Below are 24,354 nucleotides of genomic sequence, written 5' to 3' on the forward strand. Positions count from 1 at the left end.
AATCATAATTTTTATTAAAGAAAAACAAATTATAGATTCAAACTTAGTGCATTTAACATAAAATTTTCAAAAATCTTAATCATATTATTTCAATAAAAATCATTTATTCGTCTCCATTTTCTCATTTAAATCAAAATTAAAATAAGTGACTAATAACAATTAAGACATAAAAAATGTAAAATATTTTTATATTAATAAAAAAGGGTAAAATATATTTATATTTTATATTTATTTTTAGTTTCTCCCAACAATCCCGCGATTACTGGGTGTGTTTTTTGGTTGCCCTCTCTCGCCCGCACGCACATCCATCGATTTGATCGAATCCCAGAAACATCCACTTTTGGGTTTTTTTTTTTTCATTTGGAATCCATACGGTTCAGATTGCTAGGGTTTCCTCTGCGGCGGATCTTTTCCTTTTCCTTAATTAAATTTGCTGAATCCTAGGGTTTTCTTTTATCTGGCTCAGATCTGAGTTTTTTTAAGGCGATTTCGCTGTTAAATTTTTGCAAAGATGTTTTGGCGTATGGCCGCATTGTCCACTGCGTCTCCTGTGAGTTTCGCCCTTTTTTTAATCTGTGCCAACGTGTATGCCATTTCTTGTGAATTTAATTGAATTCGGGGGGTTTCTTGCCCGTGAAATTTCTGTTTGGATGCTGGTAAATTGCAAAAAGGAAAAAATAAACATATTAAGGGCTTGAAATAATGTGTTTCGACGTACGGTATTGGGTAAAAACGTTTGTACTCGGTATTCCTCATTGTAAGAGTAGTGGTACAATATAGAGTATGGGCCGTTTTGTCTGGAGAATTTTCAACTTCGTTTATTGTTCCATTCATATCAAGTTTATAAAAAGTCAGGCAGCATTTGCTACGGGATAAAATGAGTGCCCCCTTTTTTTTTTTGAATCAATTGGCGGTTTTTCAAATGTGAAATTCAGCGTTTGTTCTTGTGCATCAATGTGGTCTTCTAACTGCCTTTATTAGAGGGAAATATTGTGCTGTTGTTTCCTCTAGTATGTTAGATTTGGGGGGGGGGGGAATCTTGTTAGGCTTGCATTACTATGGTAGCTGTGGTAGAAAATAATTTTGGCTATGATTATCTCTAGAAGGCTATGATGACATTCCTGTAATAATAATTTATCTTTTAGTTTTGAGTGGGGCTGATAGTTGTGTGTCATCCTAATTTTATTCCCTAATAAGCCTTGTGGAAGGAAATGATATTTAAGGGTCGAGGCCATTCTTGTTGTTAGTTTACAGTTGACTTGTATGTGTACCATTTTCTGTGCATGTATTCTTCAGACAGTGTAGCTTTTATTACTTCGTTTATTGACAATTTTATTTTTAATAATCATTGCAGGTTGAGACAATTTTAGATAAGGAAAATTTTACCCTGGAGGAGCTTCTTGATGAGGATGAAATTATTCAGGAATGCAAAGCCCTTAACGGGCGACTTATAAACTTGTACTGTTTCTAGCCTTCAGTTGTGCTTCCTTCTTTCACCTTATAGCATGTTAAATTGTTCTATACCATAATGTTTCAACGAGACTATTTATGGGTTCTAAATGTGCGTAAATAATGCTTTTTTTATTACTTTAATCATCATGCAGCGTTCTGTTCTATGTGAGAAATTGTGTTAATGTTTGATCATTCATAAGGTCATAGATTTAAATGTTAAAGCCTTAGGCAAAGCCTTCTGAAACCTCATAGAATTTTCATTTTACAGTGTATGTGACGAATCTAAAATGGTGCAAGGAAATGATTAGACTCTTATAAACATGAAGGTACATAGATTGGCATTCACCATTGGGATCATTATTGATTCTTGCCTTCTTATCTTGACAAGTAAATATTATTAATAAAAGTCAATCTATTAAGTTCATTAAATATGTGGATATCAATGCAAACCTCGTTAATAAGATCCACAAGATTATTCCTTTTACTTAAGATTAAAGCAGTTGAAAATGTTTGGTAAAGAACAAATGTTGAAGTATGGTGAAGCATAATGTACAATGCTGTTAATTTAGTAGAAAGCCAAACAAAGTATGTTGGAAAAGAATCAGTTCAAGATTTGTAGAGGTCTTTTGCTAAACTGTATGAAATTTTCAGTGGAGGTGGCCAGTTGTGTTTCATACTGTGTATAGAAAGTTATGCAAGATCACTTTTGAAAAAAAATGAATAAGAAACACGTTATAGATAAATTGTAAGCCGGAATGTAACTAATGTATGTACCATAGTTTCTAGCAATACTGCTATCTAGGGTGCCATATATATGAAATAAATGCTTTGAATAAATTGTCTAGTTTGGAAGAGTCTTTTTTTGCTTTGCTACTGTACTGAAGGTGTTCATAGATAGATCTATCTTTTGCTTAAGGTTAATTTCAAAGATTAAGTAAACAAATTAAATGCCAAGGGGAAGAGACTGATAACATCCAGAGCATGCCTTGCTTCTCACAATTATTGATTATGAAACCAACCATAAGTAAAAGTGCAAAACCAAGTTTCCAACACTTGGTCCTTTTTTTTTTAACTTGGAACATGGATCAAAGCTATGGCTTCACCGCCTATACAAGAATTGAACACTTCCAAGCCTGTAACTTCTTTTCAATTAACTGGAGCCTAGGTGGGCTTTTTTGTAAGGCAATAGGCATAAAAAAAATGCGTAATTGAGGTTCTTTTTAATTTCTACCTTTTTTTCATGAGATGTACCTTTACTAGTTTGGAAAGGAGATGTTATCAAACTCTTTACTTATCAATATTTGAGTATCCAACAATCGACATGGAATCTTAAGGAAGCCATTCATATTGGCCAACAAAAAACTGCACGTTCTTTTATAAATATGGTAGACAACTCTCTAGAGTTTGTTATCATAATTATATATCTTATGCTTATATGCACATGCACAGACCACGTATAAAAATGCACACATACATTACTTCACTCAGGCTAGTGCTCATTTTGCGCTGTGTATCTGAGGCAATATAATGGTTCTAGCACCTAAAGTGCGTCATACACCCTCAACAACACTGCTCATGCCTCTTCTTATGAAAAGAAAGTAACCTTATTTGGGATCTCTTTAGGGAATGTTGATGGCTTGAGATGTGGGAGGCTTGAATATTAACTCCTTTTGGAGATGCACTTTGCAAATTGTTTGTATGTCAATGACTAATCTTTTTTTTTACTTCATTGGTTCTTTTTTTTGCTGACATATTTTATTCTCTTTTGCAGCTTGCGGGAGAAGGCTCAAGTTGAACAACTTCTTCGATATATTGTGGTAGAACCTCCAGAGGATGCGGAGAATAGGAGAACATTTAAGTAGGTTTTAATAGTTTAGCAAATGGGTTTGCCCTGACTCCCTTGATTTTACTGTATGCTAATTGTAATGCTTGATTTGTGTGATTGTAGGTTTCCTTTTATTGCGTGTGAGCTTTTTACATGTGAGGTTGATATTATACTAAAAACATTGGTAGAAGATGAGGAAGTAAGAAGTTGACCCCATTATTCTCCCTGTATTTGCATTTGTACTTTTCCTTTGTTAATGTAAGTTTCTGTTGGTGATTGTTTGTTTGCAGTTAATGAATTTGTTATTTTCCTTTTTGGATACCAATCACTCCCATAGCACACCATTGGCTGGGTACTTCAGCAAGGTATCTTATTTTAAACTTTAGAGAGTTCACATGTTTAAATTTGTATCGTGTGTGCATTTCCTTTCATTTATTATATTTAAATAGCAAGGGACTTCAAATATCTTGTTATCTATGTTAGTATGTTTTATATTTGGTTTTCTTGCTAGGTTGTCATATGTTTGCTGTTGCGGAAGACATTGCCATTCCTGCAGTATGTTAAGGTATGTCTAAGATTTTATTCAACTTGATTGAGGATTTTTTTTTTTCAATTTATTATGCTGTTAAATCAGGAATGGTGGTTTTTCTGGTAGTATGGCATGCATGTATGAGGATATTGTTTTACTTTACTATTATACATTGTCAATGTAGCATTCTAAGGAAGAAATTGAAATTTTTTATTGCCCTGCAAATTATGTTTTAATTTTAAACAATTGACCATGCGATATTTGGACTTTGTTGTATGATTTGCCATTTGGTCCATGGGTAGTTTCATCTCTCTTCTGGGTTTTTTCTTTCTTCTTTGGTCAGTTAAAGATATGTAAAATCTGCCGTTTTTTCCCTTGTCATCTTTGCCTGTTTTGCTTTAAGGATGTCTTAGAAGACACCTTTTTAACCAATAGTGGCCATTACTCTCTCCTTAGACCACCAATTTGTTGAGTTGCGGGTTTAACTTTATGAGAGTTCTGGGACTACAGTAGTACAGTAGTAACTGTATGCAGATTGAATCTTTCCATTAGCAGGTCTCTGAATTTAAGTTACTTAGAATGTAGATTGATAGGGTTCATGTGACGGGAAGTGGGATTAGAACACCACCTATCTCAAGAGGGGTTATTATTGGGGTATTCTCTCCCTTTATTTTTATCCGATTCTTTTGGAGTTCTAAATTAGTTAGGCAGTAGAAAATAGTGGATCATTTTATTTGATAGCTGGCAAGCACAAGCTTATTCCGACAAGAGTTTTATTTCTAGGTGCAATTTCCTCTTTCTTTATAGTCATTTAAAATGTTGATTGCATAATCTTTTTTGTCTTTTTTGGAAGATACAAACTCCAGATTGTGTTGCATTGCACCTAGAAATATGACAAGGACTATGATGCCAATGCTTGTCAATATAACACAGACTTGGTGTTCTTTACATGGCTGAGTTCATTGGATTCTGGACAAATCTGTTGTGTCTCTTGAATTGAACTGCCTATTATACTTTTCTTTCTAGAATTGCCCTTGAACTGTGCTGAATTTGTGGATGCTTATCGTTGATCTGATACTATGTATGGGGAATAAAGATGTCTTTGAATTGGCCTTGAAGGTGCTTCTGTATTTTTTATCTGATTTGTTGCCTTTATGATGCTGTCCAGGGCCATCAGGAAATTGTGAAGCATCTGGTTGATCTGATTGGCGTAACTTCCGTAATGGAGGTTGGCGTTTATCTGTTTTGCTTTTACATTGAATAATGAGCCTCTCAAAAGCTTGTCAAGTTTTAAATCTTTCTATAGTTTCTGCTCATTTAATGTTATTACTTGTGCATTTGGTTGTTTACTAGAGTTCCATGTTATCAAAATATTTGAAGTAGTTTGTGATGAAGAAAATATACTTTTGATCCTAGATTGCCACTCACTACCCTGCTGAGAGGTTTTTGTTAGCTTATGCAAGTCACTCCTTGTTAAACAGGTTTTAATACGTTTGATTGGTGCTGATGAGCATATGTACACAAACTACAAGGAGTCAATGCAATGGATAGAGGATACAGATATATTGGAGATGATTGTGGATAAATTCAGCTCTTCAGTAAGTGTTTTTTTTCTACTTTGTTAAAATGTAGTTGCTACTTGAGGCTTCTTCTCTTTTATGGGTGGATGGTTGGAGCTTTTTCTTTTACTTGTTTTACTGCTTATCATCTTGCCATCATTTTCCTATATTGTTTTGGGGTTATATCCTTTTGATCTTGTCAAAGGATTGACACTTTCTATCCCTTCCGCGGACTTCTTTAGGTAGAGAATATGTTCATCTCAATGGCTCTTTTTGTAATCATTTGATGTGACCTAATGCAATCATTAGTGTGTCCTGTACTTTAGATTGTTCATGGCACCACTGTGTCTACACAATTTTTTTTGTGTTGAATGCTCATCCAGATGCACGCACACATGCAAGGAGGAAGTGATTTATCTCCACACCTGTATTTGTATTTTAGTAATCCAACTAATGAATTTTATTCATTATTTACATAGGCTTTGTACAGTGTATTTCAATTTAATATAAAACTTATAACTATTTTTTGGATTACAGAAAAAAAATACACTAAAAAATAAAAAATATAATGAAAAAAAAAACTATATTCTTGCAATCTAATATGATCCCTTTACTTCTGCCCCCCCCCCCTTCCTTACTGTTTATTTAGATAAGCTTTTCCCCTTGTCCTCCAAACCGTCCTTGCACCCTCAATTCCCTTGAAGTATGCCCGAAAGTGACTCAAATTCTACATCTTTCTTTCAAACCCTGAACAAGATCAACCATTTAGTACCTCATCTAATATTTTTTTTTTTCATTCTTTCAAGCAGCTGTTTAAATATATATTTATATATTCATTTATTTGTGTGTATATATATTCCTTGGGTTTTTGGCATAGAGTGCCTGGACGAGTGAAAGATTAGCAGTAGATGGAAATATTTGTTTTTCTATTTTTTCTTTTTGTTGGGAGTATTTATGGGTGAGAATTGGTATTGTTGATGGTGGAAAGCCTCCCTTTGGCAGAGTTTGAGCCACTCTTTTTGATTTTATAGTTCACAGAGGGGAATCCGTTGTAGGTCAGCCCAAGAATAAGTTAAAGGGAAGACAGAAGAAATTACCCTAGACAGAGTGTGCTGCTCACATACCTCCTTTGCATTGCCTTTTACTCCTGATTGTGCTTGTTATCTATACCCAATTCATATGTTATTCACTTGTGCCTTGATTAGAACAAAAGTGCTAGCCTTGCATCATTCCTTCAAATTCTCTTCGACTACTGGAATTATTGTCTGCCAATATAGTAATGATAGAGATGATGTGCTGATTCTTTGTTAGATATCTTGGAGGACATTCCTGATCTATGGAATATCACTGATTTAAGATCATTAAGGTCTTAAGATGAAGGTGTCATTTCATTTTTGGTGTTCAAATTTGGATAAGTATTTGTAAAATGTCCAATTGTTTTTTTACAGGATTCTGCTGAGGTGCATGCCAATGCAGCTGAAACCTTATGTGCAATAACAAGATTTGCTCCTCCTGGTCTTGCTGCCAAAATTACAAGCCCAAAGTAGGTGTCATTATTTTCCTCTTATGTTACTTATAGATGTGTGCTAACAGTGTGCTCTGAATCTTCAATCATTTAATTTGGGTGTTTTTTCTTCTTGGTGCTGTCATGAAGTTTCACTGGAAGATTATTTCGTCATGCTTTGGAAGACTCTAGACCAAAATCTGTTCTGGTCAATTCCTTGACCGTCTGCATATCTTTGTTAGATCCCAAGAGGCTAACATTCGGCATATATCAAACATACCGCCAAGTTTCTCAAGGACCAATGATAGCTGCTAACCCTGAGACAGTTGAAGGAATGCTGGAGAGTTTAGGTGAAAGTTATCCTTTTTTACCGTTATCTTTGTTAGAATCAGAAAATGAATTAACTAAAGATGTTATGGTAGGGGTGCTCTTTTGGCATGCCCCTCTATGTCAGATATGTATCCTATTGTGTTGAATGCTTGTGTGTTTGATACTGCTTTATAGCTCATGGCAGATGCTTAAGCAATTCTTTTCAACTAAACTTTAAGGTCAATGTTATCCTACAGGAGAAATTATAAATCAGGTTTCCATTCTGCAGGTGATTTGCTGAAGCTTTTAGATGTTTCCTCTTCAGAATTAACCTTGTTAACCACATATGGAAAATTACAGCCACCTCTTGGAAAACATCGGTTGAAGGTATTTTTCTTTTAATTTGCATTTTGTCAATTTTGAGGATTGTCTTTTTTGTTGTCTGTTGTCTTGCATGAATCAGCTATAGCTGATAGTTGAACTAATTAATATGTATACCAGAACACTATTTCAATGGTCCTTTTCTATGGATCAGAAATTTGCTCAACCAGAAAAGGCTGATTGGTTATTTATAAATTGGCATGGGATTTTACAGATTGTAGAGTTTATTTCTGTCTTACTGATGGTTGGTAGTGAAGCTGCTGAAAAGGAATTAATTCGTCTGGGTGCTGTGCAGAGGATTTTGAACTTGTTCTTTGAGTAAGTTTATAATCCGCTTTGCAATGATTTCATTGCTGGGTGAATCTTCTTTCTCATTCCCTTAGTTAATTATGCATGCAGGTACCCGTACAACAATTTTTTGCATCACCATGTGGAGAACATAATACTGTCATGTTTAGAGAGCAAAAATGTTCCGCTTGTTGAGCATCTTCTTCGTGAATGTAACCTTTTGGGGAAAATTCTTGAAGCTGAAAAGAATTGCACATTAACTTCTGATCCGAATATGGTAGCTACTGTGTCATGCTTTACTTTGCTCTCATACCATTTCTTTAGCATGCTTTTTGGTTACAAATATTTTTAATGTTTGAACTCGTTAACCTTTTTATCCCCCACTCCCTCTATTTTAGCTGAATTGGTTCTTGTTTTTTCCTTTACTCGAATATTCTGCAGCCAACAATTAGTGCTGAAGGTAGACCGCCTCCAAAGATAGGAAATCTTGGACACTTGACACGCATATCTAACAAACTTGTTCAGCTTGGAAATAGCAATGCTGAAATTCAGGCACATCTGCAGGTTTTAAATCTCTCAAAGATATTTCATTTTGTTTTCTCAAATACTTAACAACGTAATTGCAAGTTGCAACATTTTATCGAACTTGAATTTTTTTTTCATTTTTTTTTCTTCTCGGATTTCTGGTTAGAGAGTCAGAAGTAGAACTTAATTCCTACAGTTTAATGATATCTAACATTCAATCTATCCAATAGTGAATCTGCAGGTTTTAAATCTCTCAAAGATATTTCATTTTGTTTTCTCAAATACTTAACAACGTAATTGCAAGTTGCAACATTTTATCGAACTTGAATTTTTTTTCGTTGCAACATTTTATCGAACTTGAATTTTTTTTTAATTTTTTTTTCTTCTCGGATTTCTGGTTAGAGAGTCAGAAGTAGAACTTAATTCCTACAGTTTAATGATATCTAACATTCAATCTATCCAATAGTGAATCTGCAGGTTTTAAATCTCTCAAAGATATTTCATTTCGTTTTCTCAAATACTTAACAACGTAATTGCAAGTTGCAACATTTTATCGAACTTGAATTTTTTTTCATTTTTTTTCTTCTCAAATTTCTGGTTAGAGAGTCAGAAGTAGAACTTAATTCCTACAGTTTAATGATATCTAACATTCAATCTATCCAATAGTGAGTCTACATTTCTATTTGGGATGTCTGATAAATATTATCCGCAATCAAAAGTTACAGTAGTGTGATTTCTGAAAAAAACAAACAGACAGTTGCAGTTGTGTGACATTGTGAACAACATTTAGTTTTAAGTACTTCTGATCAACAAAGAAAAAAGAAATTGGAATCTTAAATCAGATAATGATTAGATCTTTTGAGTGCAGTCAATTATCAGGAATATGTTAAAATACACATCTGATTCCTTTTTTTTTCTGCATCCAATTAATTTAACTCTGACATCATTGTTTTAACACATTCCAAATTATGTCATGGTCAATTTTTCTTTCTTTGCATGCCTGCATACTGGTCTTTAAACCTTGAATTTTCAAGTTCTAACCATCAGATGTTCCCGGGTGGAAAGTTTCTGCCAATTGCTCCTTGATGCAATACCTTGTAGGTTCAAAAATTTTCAACAACTCGAGAGTTGTGTTCTTAATTTTTGTTTTTTTTTCTTTTGACAGGAAAACAGTGAATGGGTTGATTGGCACACTAATGTCTTATTAAAGCGTAATGCTACAGAAAATATCTATCAGTGGGCTTGTGGGTATGTCAGCTTCCTCAAATGTTGCTTTTTTTCTTTTCATTTACCCTGATGCTATCTATAATTTTTGCATTTCTGATTGGAGATTTTTGGTATGTGGCTAAAATTAGTATTCTTTAGGGTTGAACCTTGTTGAAACTGCCCTTGTTGTTGCATTCTTCATGAAAACTTTAACCCATAACTAGTTTCACTTGGTATTGTTGAACAAGGATATTATAAGATGGTAGTATAATGTTTATAGGATATAATCAATAAATGCTAAAGGACTTGACTGAATGTGATTTTCTGTTGAACCTGTTTGTAAATTTGCTATAAATTACTGTTGAACAAACCTGAACGAAACTGCTGGGGATTAGTAAAATAAAATAAACTAGAATTAATTTCTACATAAGGCTTAATTTTCTAGCCAGTGTCTCTATACAAGTAAATTTATCCAGCTTATTTGTTTGAAATGTTGGGATTTTTTAAATTGGTTGGTTGTACCATTAGCAGATGTGTAAAGTGTACTGTATCTTACAATTCTTGATCTGATAGTAAGATTTTCCTGGCAGTATAAGATGGGAGTCCTGGCCTATCTCAAGTCAGTGTAAAGACATTTATAGACAAAAGTATAAACATGAACGGAAATTGGGAAGTTGCGATGGGGAGAAATAAGCATGGGTGGGGGAGGGGTGAATCTATGGAGATGGATATATTCTTTTTACCCTTTAAGCTGATACTCTTAGAAGCTTTTTGAAATGTTAAAATGTTTTATATTATTTGGATTTTCAACATTCTGGTCATCCCATAATCTCTCTCACATTCCCAAATAGTGTCAAGATGTTGTAATATTGGATGTAATCTCATTTCCACCTATTCATTAAATTTTAGACTAATTTACCTTTTTTTTTTAATCACTTTAGTCCTTTTTTCCCAAATAAAATTTAAGTCTATCTTTTTCTTAACATTAAAACTTTAGATGTCATATTTTAAAATTAAAATTATTATATTTACTCTAATGATTTTTTTTACTATATTAACTATAATTATAATTATGGTTGGTGATGCAATCACTTTTCATTAATTACTTTATCCATCATAATTTTACAGAAATTGGGACTAAAAATATTAAGGAACTAAACTTGTTTAAAGAGAAAGAATTCTATAACAACAATTTAGTAAAATATGCATCTGGTTAATCTTACATTCCAATAACCAAGCACCTGAATCTTACATGCTAGCCACATAAACCAAACAAGGTAATGTAACATACCATTTGAATGTAGTCACCTGTTGTGTATTAATTTTCTATACTATTAGTGGAAGCATTGTTATGTCAATTGAATCTTTGTGGTAGTTTGATCCTTGATTTAACATTTTTGGGTTTGGTATTTTAGGATAGTCCATGCGAATTGATTTGTCATTGTTACATGAATGACTTCAGTCACCAGGCTGGAGAGCATGAAAGATTTTGAATGTTAGGCCAGAAAAGGAAAGATTTTGAATGAGCTTTAGCAACTTCAATCTTTTAGTAGCAGAAACACAGACAAGAAAAATGCTTAGAAGTTTCATCAAGTTTCTGCTGCCAGAAGACCTTTTTTGTTTGATGTAATATTTATTACTTTTTCGAAGTTAATTTAATGTGATTTCATCTATTTTAACAGGAGGCCAACAGCTCTACACGACCGAACCAGAGACAGTGATGATGATGATTACCATGATAGGGATTATGATGTTGCAGCCTTGGCAAATAACTTAAGCCAGGCATTTCGATATGGCATTTACAGTAATGATGATATGGATCAGGTTCTTTCCAGAACTTTTGTACTAATCCAGCTATGTTTGATTTTTTTTTTAATACCACTACCTAGATAAAGAACATAAATATATATTTCTGAATTAAGCAATTATTTTCACATTTTTAAGTGGCTATATATTGTACTGCAATTGATGAACCTTATTTGCTATAATTTTGTAGCTATGCAAGAAATGGTTGTCATATTAAAACTACATTCGATATTATTTGATATGCTTCATCGACTTGCTCTTCATTCTTCCTTTACTTTTGGCCTTAAAGGAGTGTCTTTATGTTTTTGCAAAGCTGTTTGTGCAATTGTTGTGGCTTTCCCTACTATTCTTTGTTAGTTTCTGTATTAGCTGCATATCTGTAGTCTCTTTTCCCATATAAAATTTATTAGGTCTTATCTTTAATATCTTTAATTCCCTCTTTGTTCTCATCTTAAATATTACTGGTTTTGGTATGTTTTTATTTCAGTATTTGTTACGTATTCATTCTTGTGTTAAATTAGCACACTCCTGTTTATAGTGTAGACTCTTTTTTCTTTTGCTGATATCTTTTTCATGTGTCAGGTACATGGCTCACTCGAAAGAGATGATGAGGTATATGTTATGTGTTATGATCTGAAATCTAAAGACAATAGTTGGATTCTGGTCTGTCGAATAATTATGGAAAAAACTTGCTGAACTTACTCTTGAAGACTCTTCCTATTTGTGCATTTATACCGTGAAGTTATTAATTTTTGCTAATAAGTTTGCACTTTTTTCTGGTATTTTAAAAGGGGATTTCCATCTTTTATGGTCCAGAACTTCCCCTCTCCCTGCCCCTTTTTTTGCTCTTCCTTTTAGCTTTTGGAATTGTATTTTGCCTACCCTGTCTTTGGGTAAAGAGAATTTTTTGTGCATAACTGAACATCTATTGCTGTAATATTTTTCAGGATGTTTACTTTGATGATGAATCTGCTGAGGTTGTAATATCTTCCCTGCGCCTAGGAGACGACCAAGAAAGGTAAGGTTAAAAGAAGCTTTTGACTAACTGGTGGAAATTGGAATTTAGTCACTTTATCAGCCATTATGAAACTTTTATCCTGTTAATCAAATTTCTTGAAGTAATTGGTGAAAAATTTCCATTTTGCCTGCAGTGGTTCTCTTTTTACGAATTCCAACTGGTTTGCATTTGAAGATGATAGAGTTTCCAATGAGTGCTCGTCTGGGGCTTTGGCTTCTGCATCGCCCAACACTGAGAGAGCTGCTGTTGTCAATGGTGAAGGCGAAGATGACGAGGTTGTTGGTGGTGAAGATGATGACGACTTAGATGATACTGCTACATCTTCTGAGGTTTCTGAAGGAAATAAAATAGATCACTCCAGTGACGAGTCTAAAGACTCTAAAGAAGCTGGACCCAGTGCAAATGACAAACCGCCTGCATGGGTTGAATGGAGAGAGACCCCGGGCTCCAATGAAGCATCTGGTTCTGGTGAATCTGCTGCTGTCCCAAATGGTGAAGTGCAAGTGAAGCTGGAGGAAAAAGGCAGGGATGATAACCCACCCTCTTCATCATCTTCTGTTAATACAAGTGAAATTGTTTTGGGGACAAACGAAAGCCTCAGCTCAACCCCCCCTGAGTCATCTGCAAGTCCACTTGTTACTAAGGATGATGATACAACTTCAGGAACAGAGTCTGCCCCTGAGATTACCGAAGATGTTGGAGATCCAACCAAGGAAACAAAGAACTAATGTACTTCCTGAAGAAATGGTTTGATTCAGCTATTATTACTCATTCTGTGGCATGATATTGATCTGATGGGGGGTGGGCAGGCACTTCTTGGTTTGATCAAGCTGTCGGTTCTCAAACAGCCTTTGTGTACACAGTGGTGGTTGTTGATTGGAGTCGATGATTCTTTACCTCATCCACCCACCCACCCAGCAATGCATGGAAAGTTTCTGTTATTTGAGAGCAGGTAGGTTCTAAACCACGGGACGCTACCCAAGTAAACCAAAATTTAATCAAATATGTTGTCTAGCTTCTTATAGTGTTGTGACTAAGTAAGAAAATGGCAGACACGATGCTATTCCAACCTTACTTGTTAATATCACATTATTCTCCTTTCCCCTTCAAATTTTTAATCGTAGAAATGATTTTTTGTGAAATGCTGAACTTTCTTTAACCAGCCTCCTGAGCTTCCTTCCTCTCTTCATCTTTCACTCTTTGCTCTGTTTTATAATCGTATCATATGAGAAGAGGAAGAGGGGCAAGGCTGGGAGATACCCCCACGTAACTTGCGGGATAATATTTTTAGCAATGCTATATCCATATAAGCATGCACCCAAGGCATTGCGCAGCTGTAGGTATATCCTCTGTTGATATGATTTGATGGGAAAAGAGACGTGTTGAAGAACCGTTTTGCATAATTTAACTCCAACACATTCAATTAATCTCGAAACATGAACACGAAATAAGTTAGCAAATCAGTTAAACCATTTCTAATTATTATCCAAGTCTGAAGGAAAAGAATGTGCAGTAACTACTAATCCACTTCAACAATACTCATCCTATGCTCCCCTGCCTAATGCCTCTCACCTGAAAATCTGTACATGAATCTTAGTTGTACGTACAGAACTAGACAGGATGAAGCATTACCAACTACTGAGACTATGTTGCTCTTGTCGATCCTATTTTCACTGCCTGTTGCTAGCAATAAAGCCATTCTACGTATATGAAACGGAGTTGCTTCTAACTTCTCAACAATTGCCCTCTGTAGAAGCTAGCTCGTTTTTGTCAGAGTTCAGATTGATATTGGACTGTGATTTATCACTTGGTGCAGCCTCGTTCTGTTTGTTTTCATTTTTCTTTGAATTGAGAAACCGACCGCCAGATCCCCTGGCTCTTCTTAATGCATGCAAATGACGGGATTCATGCAAGTATGGCTGCAAAATCAGGGAAGCATTGCAGTGGCAACTAGAGTTAATATCCCAAAACTAAATGCAAACATTTGAATTGACCAGAAAAAGAAATTCATAAAACCAAAACTTAACATACTTTCCTAGACTTGGCAAGTTTATTCTCTGATTCAGCTTTCGCACGAGATTGTCGACGTCGCAAGATGCCATGATATTGTTTTGCATTAACAAAGACAGGCTCTTCAACTGCATCTGATGGCAAAGGAACTCCAGCTTGCTGAATACCCATCAACTGAAGGTGGACCTAAAACAGAAGCACAAGACAAGCCAACTTTAGCCCGGAAGTATAATTGAAATACATCAAACATACAGCACAAAAGAAGAGTATTATACCATAGGTTGACCGCCATAGGGCTGTGGGGGATATGATTGAGCATCATAGGGTGCAAAGATGCTTCTATAATATGGGTCTGGATAAGGGTAAGCAGCCGGCGCCTTCAGTTTCACAAGCCAAGGAAACAAAGAAATATATCAAAGACCCATAACAAATTTTGATACCTCCCTATTCTAAATGTTAACAACGGGTTTTAGCTATACAACTTTCAGCAAGAAAAACAATTTGGACAATCAAAGATGACCATGAGAAGCATAAAACAATTCCTCAAGCTTCAAAATGCCCGAAGGACAGCAAGTTCGATTTTAGAGAAGAGTCAACTCCATTTTGAAGGCAAAATAAGCAAACGTGCCAATACGTGTTCTCACCAGAGATGTTTTCTATCAACCCTGAAGTTACATTAGCTGGGAAAGAAATAAAAAACATTCTAAAAAGTAATTTCTTAGCCAATGAAGAGCCAGTCCAGTGGACAGGCTGACGCCCTTGGTAGTCCCAATCTAATCTACCTACTACCAAGTGTGACTGTTTTCTTAAACAAAATGAGGAAGGGGGTATTTTATCATTATTCAGCCAATTTTCTGCTAATAATTCTATCAATTACATAGCTGAAGGTTCCCCCTGCACCATAGACATTTCATCCTTCAAAAGAAAAAGAGAAACAATCACTACCATTCAGACAACTAACTCTGTTTAACAGAAAGGTTCCTTTCTTTTACAAACAAAATTCATGAGTTATAAGGTCTCAGTAAAAGCAAGAAAGATGCTACTATGTATATGCAGCATATAATGGAACTACATAAAACCTTATGTACTAAGAAAGCTAGGGATGAATGTGCCATCATTAAGCACTAACAGAACAATACAAGGAAGACAGTACCGAATTAAATAGTTGGTTAAGAACAAAGAAATTATAATCAGAATTGTTACTAAAAGTCTTTTTTAAGGAAAACCCAAAAAATACTTGCTCTCCAAAAACTAAGGCTATTTTTTATTGACGAAACCAAACCAATTTTCTGTTTTCATTTTCAAAAGAACTTTTAAAAAATAAATGAATAATAAAGAGCAAAAGGATGTTTGGCAACAAAAAATGAAAATAATTCCTTGGAAACAAAGAAGAAAACGATTCAAATATGAACTTGATTAGAAAAATAAACCATTTTCAATAACCAAAACATGAAGGTCTGCTACTTATTTTCTTGCATTATGCAAATCAAGCATTTGGCTATTTTCAATTTCATTCAAAATGCATTATTGTAAAGTATTCAATATGACGCTGGCTACCTTGTCTTTATTTAGTACCTTGGAACTCTTGATTGATAAATGTCAGTTTCACATTCAAATCTCTTGTATACTTGTGCAGTTTACGAAATTAATAATAAATTGAAAATTTTGAAACCATATGTAGGAGAAATAGGTATTTTATTTGATGATATTGGGACTTGAATACTGTTGATATACACCATTGTATTGAGAAATTTAAATAATATTTAAAGGGGAAAGGCTACCTAATAATATCAATTCATAACAAATTCATAACTTAAATCTTATTTATTTTGTGCTTACAGATATAAAACACATTTCCCTACTTTGCATTTACAAAATAACTTTTTGCTTTTGATTGACCTAGTGACCAAACACATTTTTCTAGAAAACAAAAACTATTCATTAAAAATTATAAAACGGAAAGTGCTTTTAAAACCAAACTCTGTCTAGATATCCTAATTAACAATCCTCAAGTGCAAAACTGGTAATACCATCACCTCTCAACAGACAGAAAACAGTAGCATCTGAAAAGCATTCCTGAACTCCAAAATTTTCAATAGACTGCAAATAAAATTTTATTCAGCACACAGATACTTGCTTTGTCTATCACAAAAACCTTCCATTGCTAATAAACTCAAGGCCTAGGAAGTAAACAGAACTCATCAAACCAACAAGGTAAATGCTGCTCCCACTGATGCCTCAAAGAACCAGAGAATTCTGATATATATTGCAAAAAAAAATTTATACAAGAAAATCCATCTGACCCCACCTTTAAACAAGAGATGAGAGTCGCAACTAATTTAGCAGAGCAGAATGACAGGCATTTCAATGTCCTAATTCCTGGAAAAGAAATGATATATTGAAGCCATTGAACATTTGAACTAACTAAAGTACACCACTGAAAATTTTTAACAAATGCAATAAGGCTCAATAAAACCAAAGAACTCCCAAATGCCCCTCTCTCCGTCTTTTCACTTTAAATTGTTTGATTGCAGGAGGGATCATTAGAATGCTACTACACCCTTATACCCACATTGCTACCATTGCAAAATGATGATTCCAAGCTTCACTAAGTCTTAGATACATAATCTCGACAATCAGGATGATATACACATCGCCTTCTCACCATCAACTTCCATAAGCAGCACATGAACCCCAAGGACCTTACAAAATCTAACTTACCCTTTCCAATTAAATATCCCAACAGCAGACAGCACTTGCCATTCTCTAAATCTACCAGTATCATTTCTACAATTAACTAAGATTCTCCACTATCCCTTTTTCACCTGCCTATTCTTTTTCTTTTTTATCCCATAGGAAAAGTCTAGTTGCTTAACCAGAAGAGGAGACTTGTAACCATCTTAACAACTTTATCAATCCAATGGTTATTTAATTTTACTTGGTAAACATTTCTTTTTGAAATGTCTTCTCACAAGCATAACATGTTAAAAGATTTTGTAAGCATAACATTTAATGCTATTGGAGTAGTCAGACAACTTAGATAAAAATAAAAATAATAAACAATTTTCATATGATATTTTTTGTATTGGTCTAATCACATATACATATATGGCCAGGTCAGACATTAATGTATTGTAAGCAATTCATCCTGGATCCAATGTGCCCTGGATGTAAAGGCAACTATGAATCATGGAGTAAACAAGAGCGAGGAATTACATTTCCAATGGTTATTTAATTTTACTTGGTAAACATTTCTTTTTGAAATGTTTTCTCACAAGCATAACATGTTAAAAGATTTTGTAAGCATAACATTTAATGCTATTGGAGTAGTCAGACAACTTAGATAAAAATAAAAATAATAAACAATTTTCATATGATATTTTTTGTATTGGTCTAATCACATATACATATATGCCCAGGTCAGACATTAATGTATTGTAAGCAATTCATCCTGGATCCAATGTGCCCTGGATGTAAAGGCAACTATGAATCATGGAGTAAACAAGAGCGAGGAATTACATTTCCAGGCAAAATATTGTAGGCTTTCTGTACAAAACAACTAGCAATACAAATATCTAGGTAAAGGCAGTGTGATGAAGGGGGAAAGGCATAAGGGATGAGAGAAGGCTTTGGGTAGTTATCTTGAATTAAAGGATTGGCTAAATTAAACACTGTGAAACAATTTTCAGAAAAGATTATTGAAGTGGTTGGGCAATTGCAAAATGTATCCAGAACCAAGAAACTTAGATTAAATTTTGATGATAGTTAATTTTAGATCACAACTAGTTTACGACAATATTAGCAGCTCAAACAAGAAAGTAAACATGAAAAATAAATGTTAACACTGAAAAAGATTTAACTCTAAAGATGGTACCACAGCATGTTGAGGTGTCGTGTAAGGCATGTTTGGGGTGGTGATAGAAGAGGAGAAAGTCCCGTTACAGGAGATGATGAGTGATCACTGAACTCTGAGTGTTTTTTCTGTTCATCAACTTCATTATTGTCTGGAAAAAATAAATTAGTTAAGATCAACACCATAATAAGAGAGAACTCCAAATGAGAGCAGCCACAAAGAAAGTTAATAAAATGCAAGCACTCAGACAACTAACATATAAAGCAGTGCAGGGAGAAATAGTGACAAGTAAAACTGTAAAGTAAAACAATGCTGCTTACAGTACCCACCAAATGGTCCCATATTGCATGCATATGGTGCAGAGGCACAAAGAGCCATCATTCTAATAAATGTAATAAATATTTGAAAATGTCTAATAGAATGCAGTTAACTTAAATTTCAAAAACAGCAACCAAAGAACAAGGTCATAAAATGAAAGCATAGGGACAAAGAAGATGGCAAGCATCCAGGCACAAAGGGTGATAATCGAGTTACATCATGGAGCCTAGAAAAATACCAAACTAAAGTATCCAGTATGTTTCCTTACCACACAAGGAAAACCCTCACAAGATGATACCACAATATATGAAATAGCATGGAGGTAATAAGCAGGAATTCAACAGGGTGGAATTGAAAGGGTCCTTCCAATCTCGTTATTTAAATACCAAACCTCAGTTAAACACCAGAAAAGTAATTTAAAAAAAACAGAAGAAAATGAAAGAATGAAAAATGCCACAAATGTATTCAATATTTTTTCCATTCACAGAATTCATAAAAACGTAACTATAGTGGTACTATAAAACAAGAAGTTGACGAAGCACTTGAAAAGAATAAATACCAGAAAGATCATGCGCAGAGGAAGTCATGAGGTAGTTGTGAAGAGAGGATAATCTGCAAACTCAAATCTGGCAGCACAACCAGCAGAATCCAGGTCAGGGCAGCAAAAAGAATCAGAGGAATTTAATCAAACCAGGAGAGCTAGAATTAATGTGAAATTTAGATATGAAGCAAAGCCTATATTAGTATATACCGAACAGCTACATTCTAAGATTCTAAATACAAGAAAGTGTTTACTTAGGCTTTGTTTGGTTGTTACTTCTACTACTTTTCCTTTTCTTCATAAAAAAATATTGAAATGAAGAAATTTCATAAATGATTAAAAAGAAGAAAAACTAGACTACAACACGAATTCAAAGACACGCGTTTTCTATTAAAGTAAAACCATGTTTTCATTCTCTAAAAATTTATATTCTTAAGTTCAAATCCTTCAAAAATATCTATTTGCTTCCGCATCCGACCACTTTTGGAGGGGAAAAAAGAGTAGCAAAAGTAACAACTAAATAGTACCTCAGTGATTTGCTAATTCTTGCAAACCATCACAGGAAAGAGCGTAATTCGAGAAAACTATATCTACAAGTCAAAACAAAAGTCAATTTAGTAGAATAAGCAACTATTCAAACGTAGATTTGAGTTAATGTTTTGTTGTAATTATGAATTAGGCAACCATACAAGCAGATTGTATCTTGGATAATAACAAAGTGACATCCATGCAAAATGAGTAAACAATTTCAAAAAGAGTAATAAAATTATGAAAAAGTTTGTAAATGAGCCCAATTACAGACCTTTTTTTTCTACCTCAAACTTTCTTAATATCCAAACGGAATAGGAAATTGAGGTGCGGAAGAAGAAAAACATTTCTGAGCAATTCGAATTTTAGAAGATTTAAAAAAAAAACAATAATGGAAAATTTGTGTTTCTTTGAAAAGGAGAGAATAAAAAGAGTTAATAATAATTTGAAAAGAAAGAAATGCACAGCTAGGGTTTAGCGCGAGAATCGAAACTTACCTCAAATAGAATCGAGAAATATTTGATTATCGTTTGTTAGTTTTTGTGTTGGGCGGAACTGAAACTGAAACTGAAATACCAATCGAGAAATATATGTTTGGGAAATAGAATTGTTATGGTTAAGGAATTGTTGATTTATTTATTTAGTAATTTTTTGGCATGTGGGAGGAAAGTTACGCTACATTGGGGTGCACATGGGGTCTAATTTGAATTTCCATTTTTGCCATTCTTTTCTTTCATTCTATCAAATACTTTCCATGATTTGTATTTCTAAACTATTTTTTTCATTAATTAAAATATATTATAATACATTACATTATTAAAATTTGTTACAAAATTTTAAACATTTCATAAATGATCTTATTAAAAAAGTAAAATAATATAAATATTTAATTTTAATAATAATAATAGTTCAAATTATAATTAATATAAATTAATAACAAAATTCAATAATTAAAAAATAAATGTATACAATTTAAATTTTAGAGATTTAAAGTATATATAATTATTTTTCCAATATTGGAGATTAAAATAATATATAATGATTTAATATTAAGAAAAAATTAAAACTAGACTAAATGTGTACATATTTATATTTTTTTAAGTAATCTCGACTAAATCAATTATATCGATAATTATTGACATATATGATCCTTATTATATGGATGGGTATTCAATATAGATATAATTTTATAAAGAAGTTAGATTGAATTATTTTTATTTTAAACTTTAGTTAATAAAGACATATCACAAATAATTAGCGTGCCAAATGGTAGTTTCTTAATTGTGCCACATTAGAAAGCTTTTTTTAATTGTATTTTTAAATTGTTGTATATTTTAGATTGGTTTAGAAATGTATATTTGATTTTTTTTCTCTTTCAGATAAATCTCAAATTTAAACACTTATTTCAATTTAATGTGTAATTTAATACATGAATTTTGATTCGATGTAAATTTGCACATGAGACTTTAATTGCGACTTTAATATACACTTGAAACTTTAATTTTAATTTAATTATATGAATTTAGATGAACAAATACATCGATTTAATTTTATATAAAATTAATATATTTTGTAAATATAAAATGATGCTACGTTGATAATGATGTTAATGGTTTTTATGAAAATTAAATCAAATCAAAATTTAATTTATAAAATTACATAAATCAAAATTCATACATCATGTTAATATTTGTTTTAGAAGAGGAGGTGAATGTTGTTTCTGCTCTAAAAAGATAATTAAGTTTATAAAAAACAATAATGTAAGAGGATGAGACTTATACTTCGAGAAGCTTTCCAATACTGCAATCAAATGGGATATAAATGCTCAATAAAATGTTTTACTAGAGTAATGGTATGTTGAAAAAAGGATACGATAAAAGTAAGCATACTCGAATATTTATATCGATGTCTCTCTTGTTCTTTGAGGTTGAAACTATTTCAATTATATAGGATCGATTGGGACATATGCCATAATCTAATAATATTGTCTCCAACCCTTCTTTTGATATTATTGCTTGGCTTACATCGATTATTGTTAGTGAAGTTGACTATTTGCTTTCTAATTGTTATACTCCGACAAGATATTTATGAGGTTTAGGCTTTTTGAACTACAAATTCCTTTAGGTATAGGACTCATTTTGTAGATTAATATATCATATTACACTGCGCCAAAATTCACATATATTTTTTTAAAAATTATATGCATGTTTATCATTAATATTTAAGAAAAATAAATGTTAAAAGGATTAATTGAATTTTCAAATTAGAATATTTAAATATTAGTTAATGCTTGTTGAAATGTAGATTTAGAATGAAATTAAAGTTTGATGTATATAAATATATAGAGGATTGTTATATTACATTATATATGATTTTAAGTTTTGTCTTAAATTTTTAATGAAAGTTTAAATCTAATTTTTATGGGACAAATCTTAAAATTATACATGATTTTTAGTCTAATATGTAACATTGTTATATATGAATTTTAATTTTGTATAATTTAATACATAAGAAATTAAAAGTTTGATTTTATTCAATTTTTATAGGCTACGAACATAATTATCAATATAGCATCATTTTATATTTATGTTTTATGTACACAAATAATCACGTTTACCTAATATAAAAATAAATTGACATATTTATTTAAATGTCTATAATTGAAATAAAATTAAAATTTTATGTATATATTTAAACTAAAATCAAAGTATTATATATATAATTACACAAAATTAAAATTCATATATCAAAATACACATTAAATCAATTTCAATATCCTGTAATATTTGGGTCAATATTATTTAATAGGCTGCTCTATATACAACAACACTTGATTATCATGGACGTGGATACACAGGATAGAAAAAGTAGTGTTAAATATTTTTAAATAGAAAAAAGCTTCGGGCAGTGAGGTGCTGACCGTTCGACAACTGGAATGAATCAGGGCCACGAAGTAAGTGGGCCCCACGGGGGTGAGAGGATGCGGTTACAGCTGACCGTCGATGCTTGACTAAAAGTTGGTGTCAGTATCTTTTAAATTCACAAAGTACCCTTTAGACCTCATTCTTTTCCGTACTCTCTCGATCATTATTGACGAAAATTGAAAGTTTGTAATTTGAATGAACATTATTTCGGTAAATTTACCACTATAGTTAAAAGTTTAAAGTTTGTCGCCAATTAAGTATTGATATGGACTAACAATTGCTCCATGTAAATTTATTTTAATTGAGATTTCATTGAATTCTGCTATGAACTCTTTATTTTATCATTCAATTTTAAATTTTAATAATTTAAAACAAAATTTAATAAAACGGTATTAAAAATTGTAGAAAATTTTTAATTTTTTATTGGTTACGTAAATTTCTCTCCGCTAACTACAAGTAAATAAATATAAAATTAGGCCTAATAACTTATTTAACTTTCTAATTTTTAATAATAAAAGACATTTTAACTTTCATTTAATTTTTATTTTCTTAGCCTTTAAACTTGTATTTTTATCGAATCATCTCAAAATAAATAAAAATATTAATTTTTTAACTTTGCTAGCCGTCAACATTCAATTAATTTTTAAAATTTAAAATTATAAAAACTCATTTTTAAATTTAAAATCATTAAAATTATTTAAAAATATAAAATTATTTTTAAATTAAAAAATAATTAAATACTAACATATCATGTACGTGAAAATCCACGTGTATGATATGTGATACCCAATTGTTGCCCGAGCCCAAAACCATTTGCACAGCCCAATAAACCAAATACATTTGGCCCAAATGGCCCAAAGTTAACCCTAGGCCACAACATGTTTTCAGCAGCAATGGAAGCAGAAACTGCAGATCGCGCCGCTCGCACGTTCTCCATCTGCAGCAACGGCCCCATCACCCCACGTTCAGCGATTCCTCGCTTCCACCATGCATGTTCATCCTACAAATGAACCAAGAACAGTATTATAGAGGATATACAGCAAAAAAGGGGGGAGGGTTATAAAAAGCTAAGAGGATTTCTGTAACAAGGGTTAGAAAAATTTTGTATTGAAAACCATTTAAGAAAATAAAAAAGGAAAAAACAGAAAAGCAAGGATTTTGAAGGTGATTTTCTGGGTCTATTTTTCTTCTTGCTCATTGATTTCTTTTCTTCTTTTTTTTTTCCTTTGTACACCAAACAAAAATAAAAGAAAGAGGAGAAATCCTTACCAAAAGAGGCGCGCCGTCGACATCTTTAATTCTCTTCGTCTAAATCGAAGTTGGAAGGGGGGAGTTCGGCTTGAAAAACAGAGGAGAGGATGGAGCAGAGTTTGAAATGGATTTGAACTTTTAAACATTGATGGGTTATTTGTGTTTTTAATCCTTCCATTTTATCCTATCATTTCAAAACCTTTTTTTTTTTTTCAAATTTTTCCATGAAATATCGAATCGGTTTTATTTTAGTCCAGTGCTGTGCAGTGTTTTTGGGTAATTTTCTCCTTCGGCCCTCCCCCTGTTACACGTGTTTTAAAATACTCCCTTTCTTGTTTTGATTTTCAAATTCAGCTCTCAAATTCTGTTTGTTTTTTTAACTTAATCCTTAATTTGTTATTTTTAGTTTTTTTTATTATATTGTTAATACTGTTTATTTAAATTATTATTACTGTATTATTATTAGTTTATTATTATTATATTATATATTATTATTATTATTATACTTACTTATATATGCGTATATG

At 32.7% G+C, this 24,354-nt stretch overlaps 2 protein-coding genes and 1 long non-coding RNA gene across 4 annotated transcripts; 1 reads left to right on the plus strand and 2 right to left on the minus strand.

Annotated features, from left to right (window-relative positions):
* Positions 1 to 249: 249 nt before the first annotated feature.
* LOC105767977 (uncharacterized) lies at positions 250 to 13,544 on the plus strand. 2 transcript variants are annotated; one of them, XM_012587625.2, is made up of 19 exons: positions 250 to 550; positions 1,355 to 1,458; positions 3,224 to 3,310; positions 3,401 to 3,476; positions 3,568 to 3,642; positions 3,789 to 3,842; positions 4,975 to 5,034; positions 5,288 to 5,404; positions 6,814 to 6,908; positions 7,020 to 7,219; positions 7,468 to 7,565; positions 7,774 to 7,877; positions 7,959 to 8,124; positions 8,289 to 8,411; positions 9,538 to 9,620; positions 11,261 to 11,402; positions 11,967 to 11,996; positions 12,332 to 12,402; positions 12,536 to 13,544. In XM_012587625.2, exons 1-19 carry the CDS (start codon positions 512 to 514, stop codon positions 13,128 to 13,130), a joined length of 2,319 nt encoding a protein of 772 aa, XP_012443079.1. In that variant the 5' UTR covers positions 250 to 511; the 3' UTR covers positions 13,131 to 13,544. The 2 variants fall into 2 exon arrangements, with proteins under 2 accessions (XP_012443079.1, XP_012443080.1); XM_012587626.2 differs by lacking the exon at positions 250 to 550 and adding an exon at positions 3,076 to 3,148 and having other exon boundaries at positions 1,366 to 1,458.
* A 310-nt stretch (positions 13,545 to 13,854) lies between these two features.
* On the minus strand, positions 13,855 to 20,281 carry LOC105767978 (nuclear transcription factor Y subunit A-7). Its single transcript, XM_012587628.2, is given in 8 exon segments — positions 13,855 to 14,321; positions 14,434 to 14,598; positions 14,688 to 14,789; positions 18,287 to 18,322; positions 18,325 to 18,416; positions 19,143 to 19,209; positions 19,652 to 19,714; positions 20,150 to 20,281. Coding segments are annotated over 6 exon segments (609 nt in total). The 5' UTR covers positions 19,171 to 19,209; positions 19,652 to 19,714; positions 20,150 to 20,281; the 3' UTR covers positions 13,855 to 14,135.
* A 2,964-nt stretch (positions 20,282 to 23,245) lies between these two features.
* On the minus strand, positions 23,246 to 24,123 carry LOC105767508 (uncharacterized). Its single transcript, XR_001125493.2, has 2 exons — positions 23,846 to 24,123; positions 23,246 to 23,576 (listed from the first exon to the last, which is right to left on the minus strand). It is a non-coding gene; the product is annotated as an uncharacterized LOC105767508 (long non-coding RNA).
* Between the last annotated feature and the right edge of the window lie 231 nt (positions 24,124 to 24,354).

This window comes from Gossypium raimondii, chromosome 5 (genome assembly GCF_025698545.1).
Source record: "Gossypium raimondii isolate GPD5lz chromosome 5, ASM2569854v1, whole genome shotgun sequence".
NCBI lineage: Eukaryota > Viridiplantae > Streptophyta > Magnoliopsida > Malvales > Malvaceae > Gossypium > Gossypium raimondii.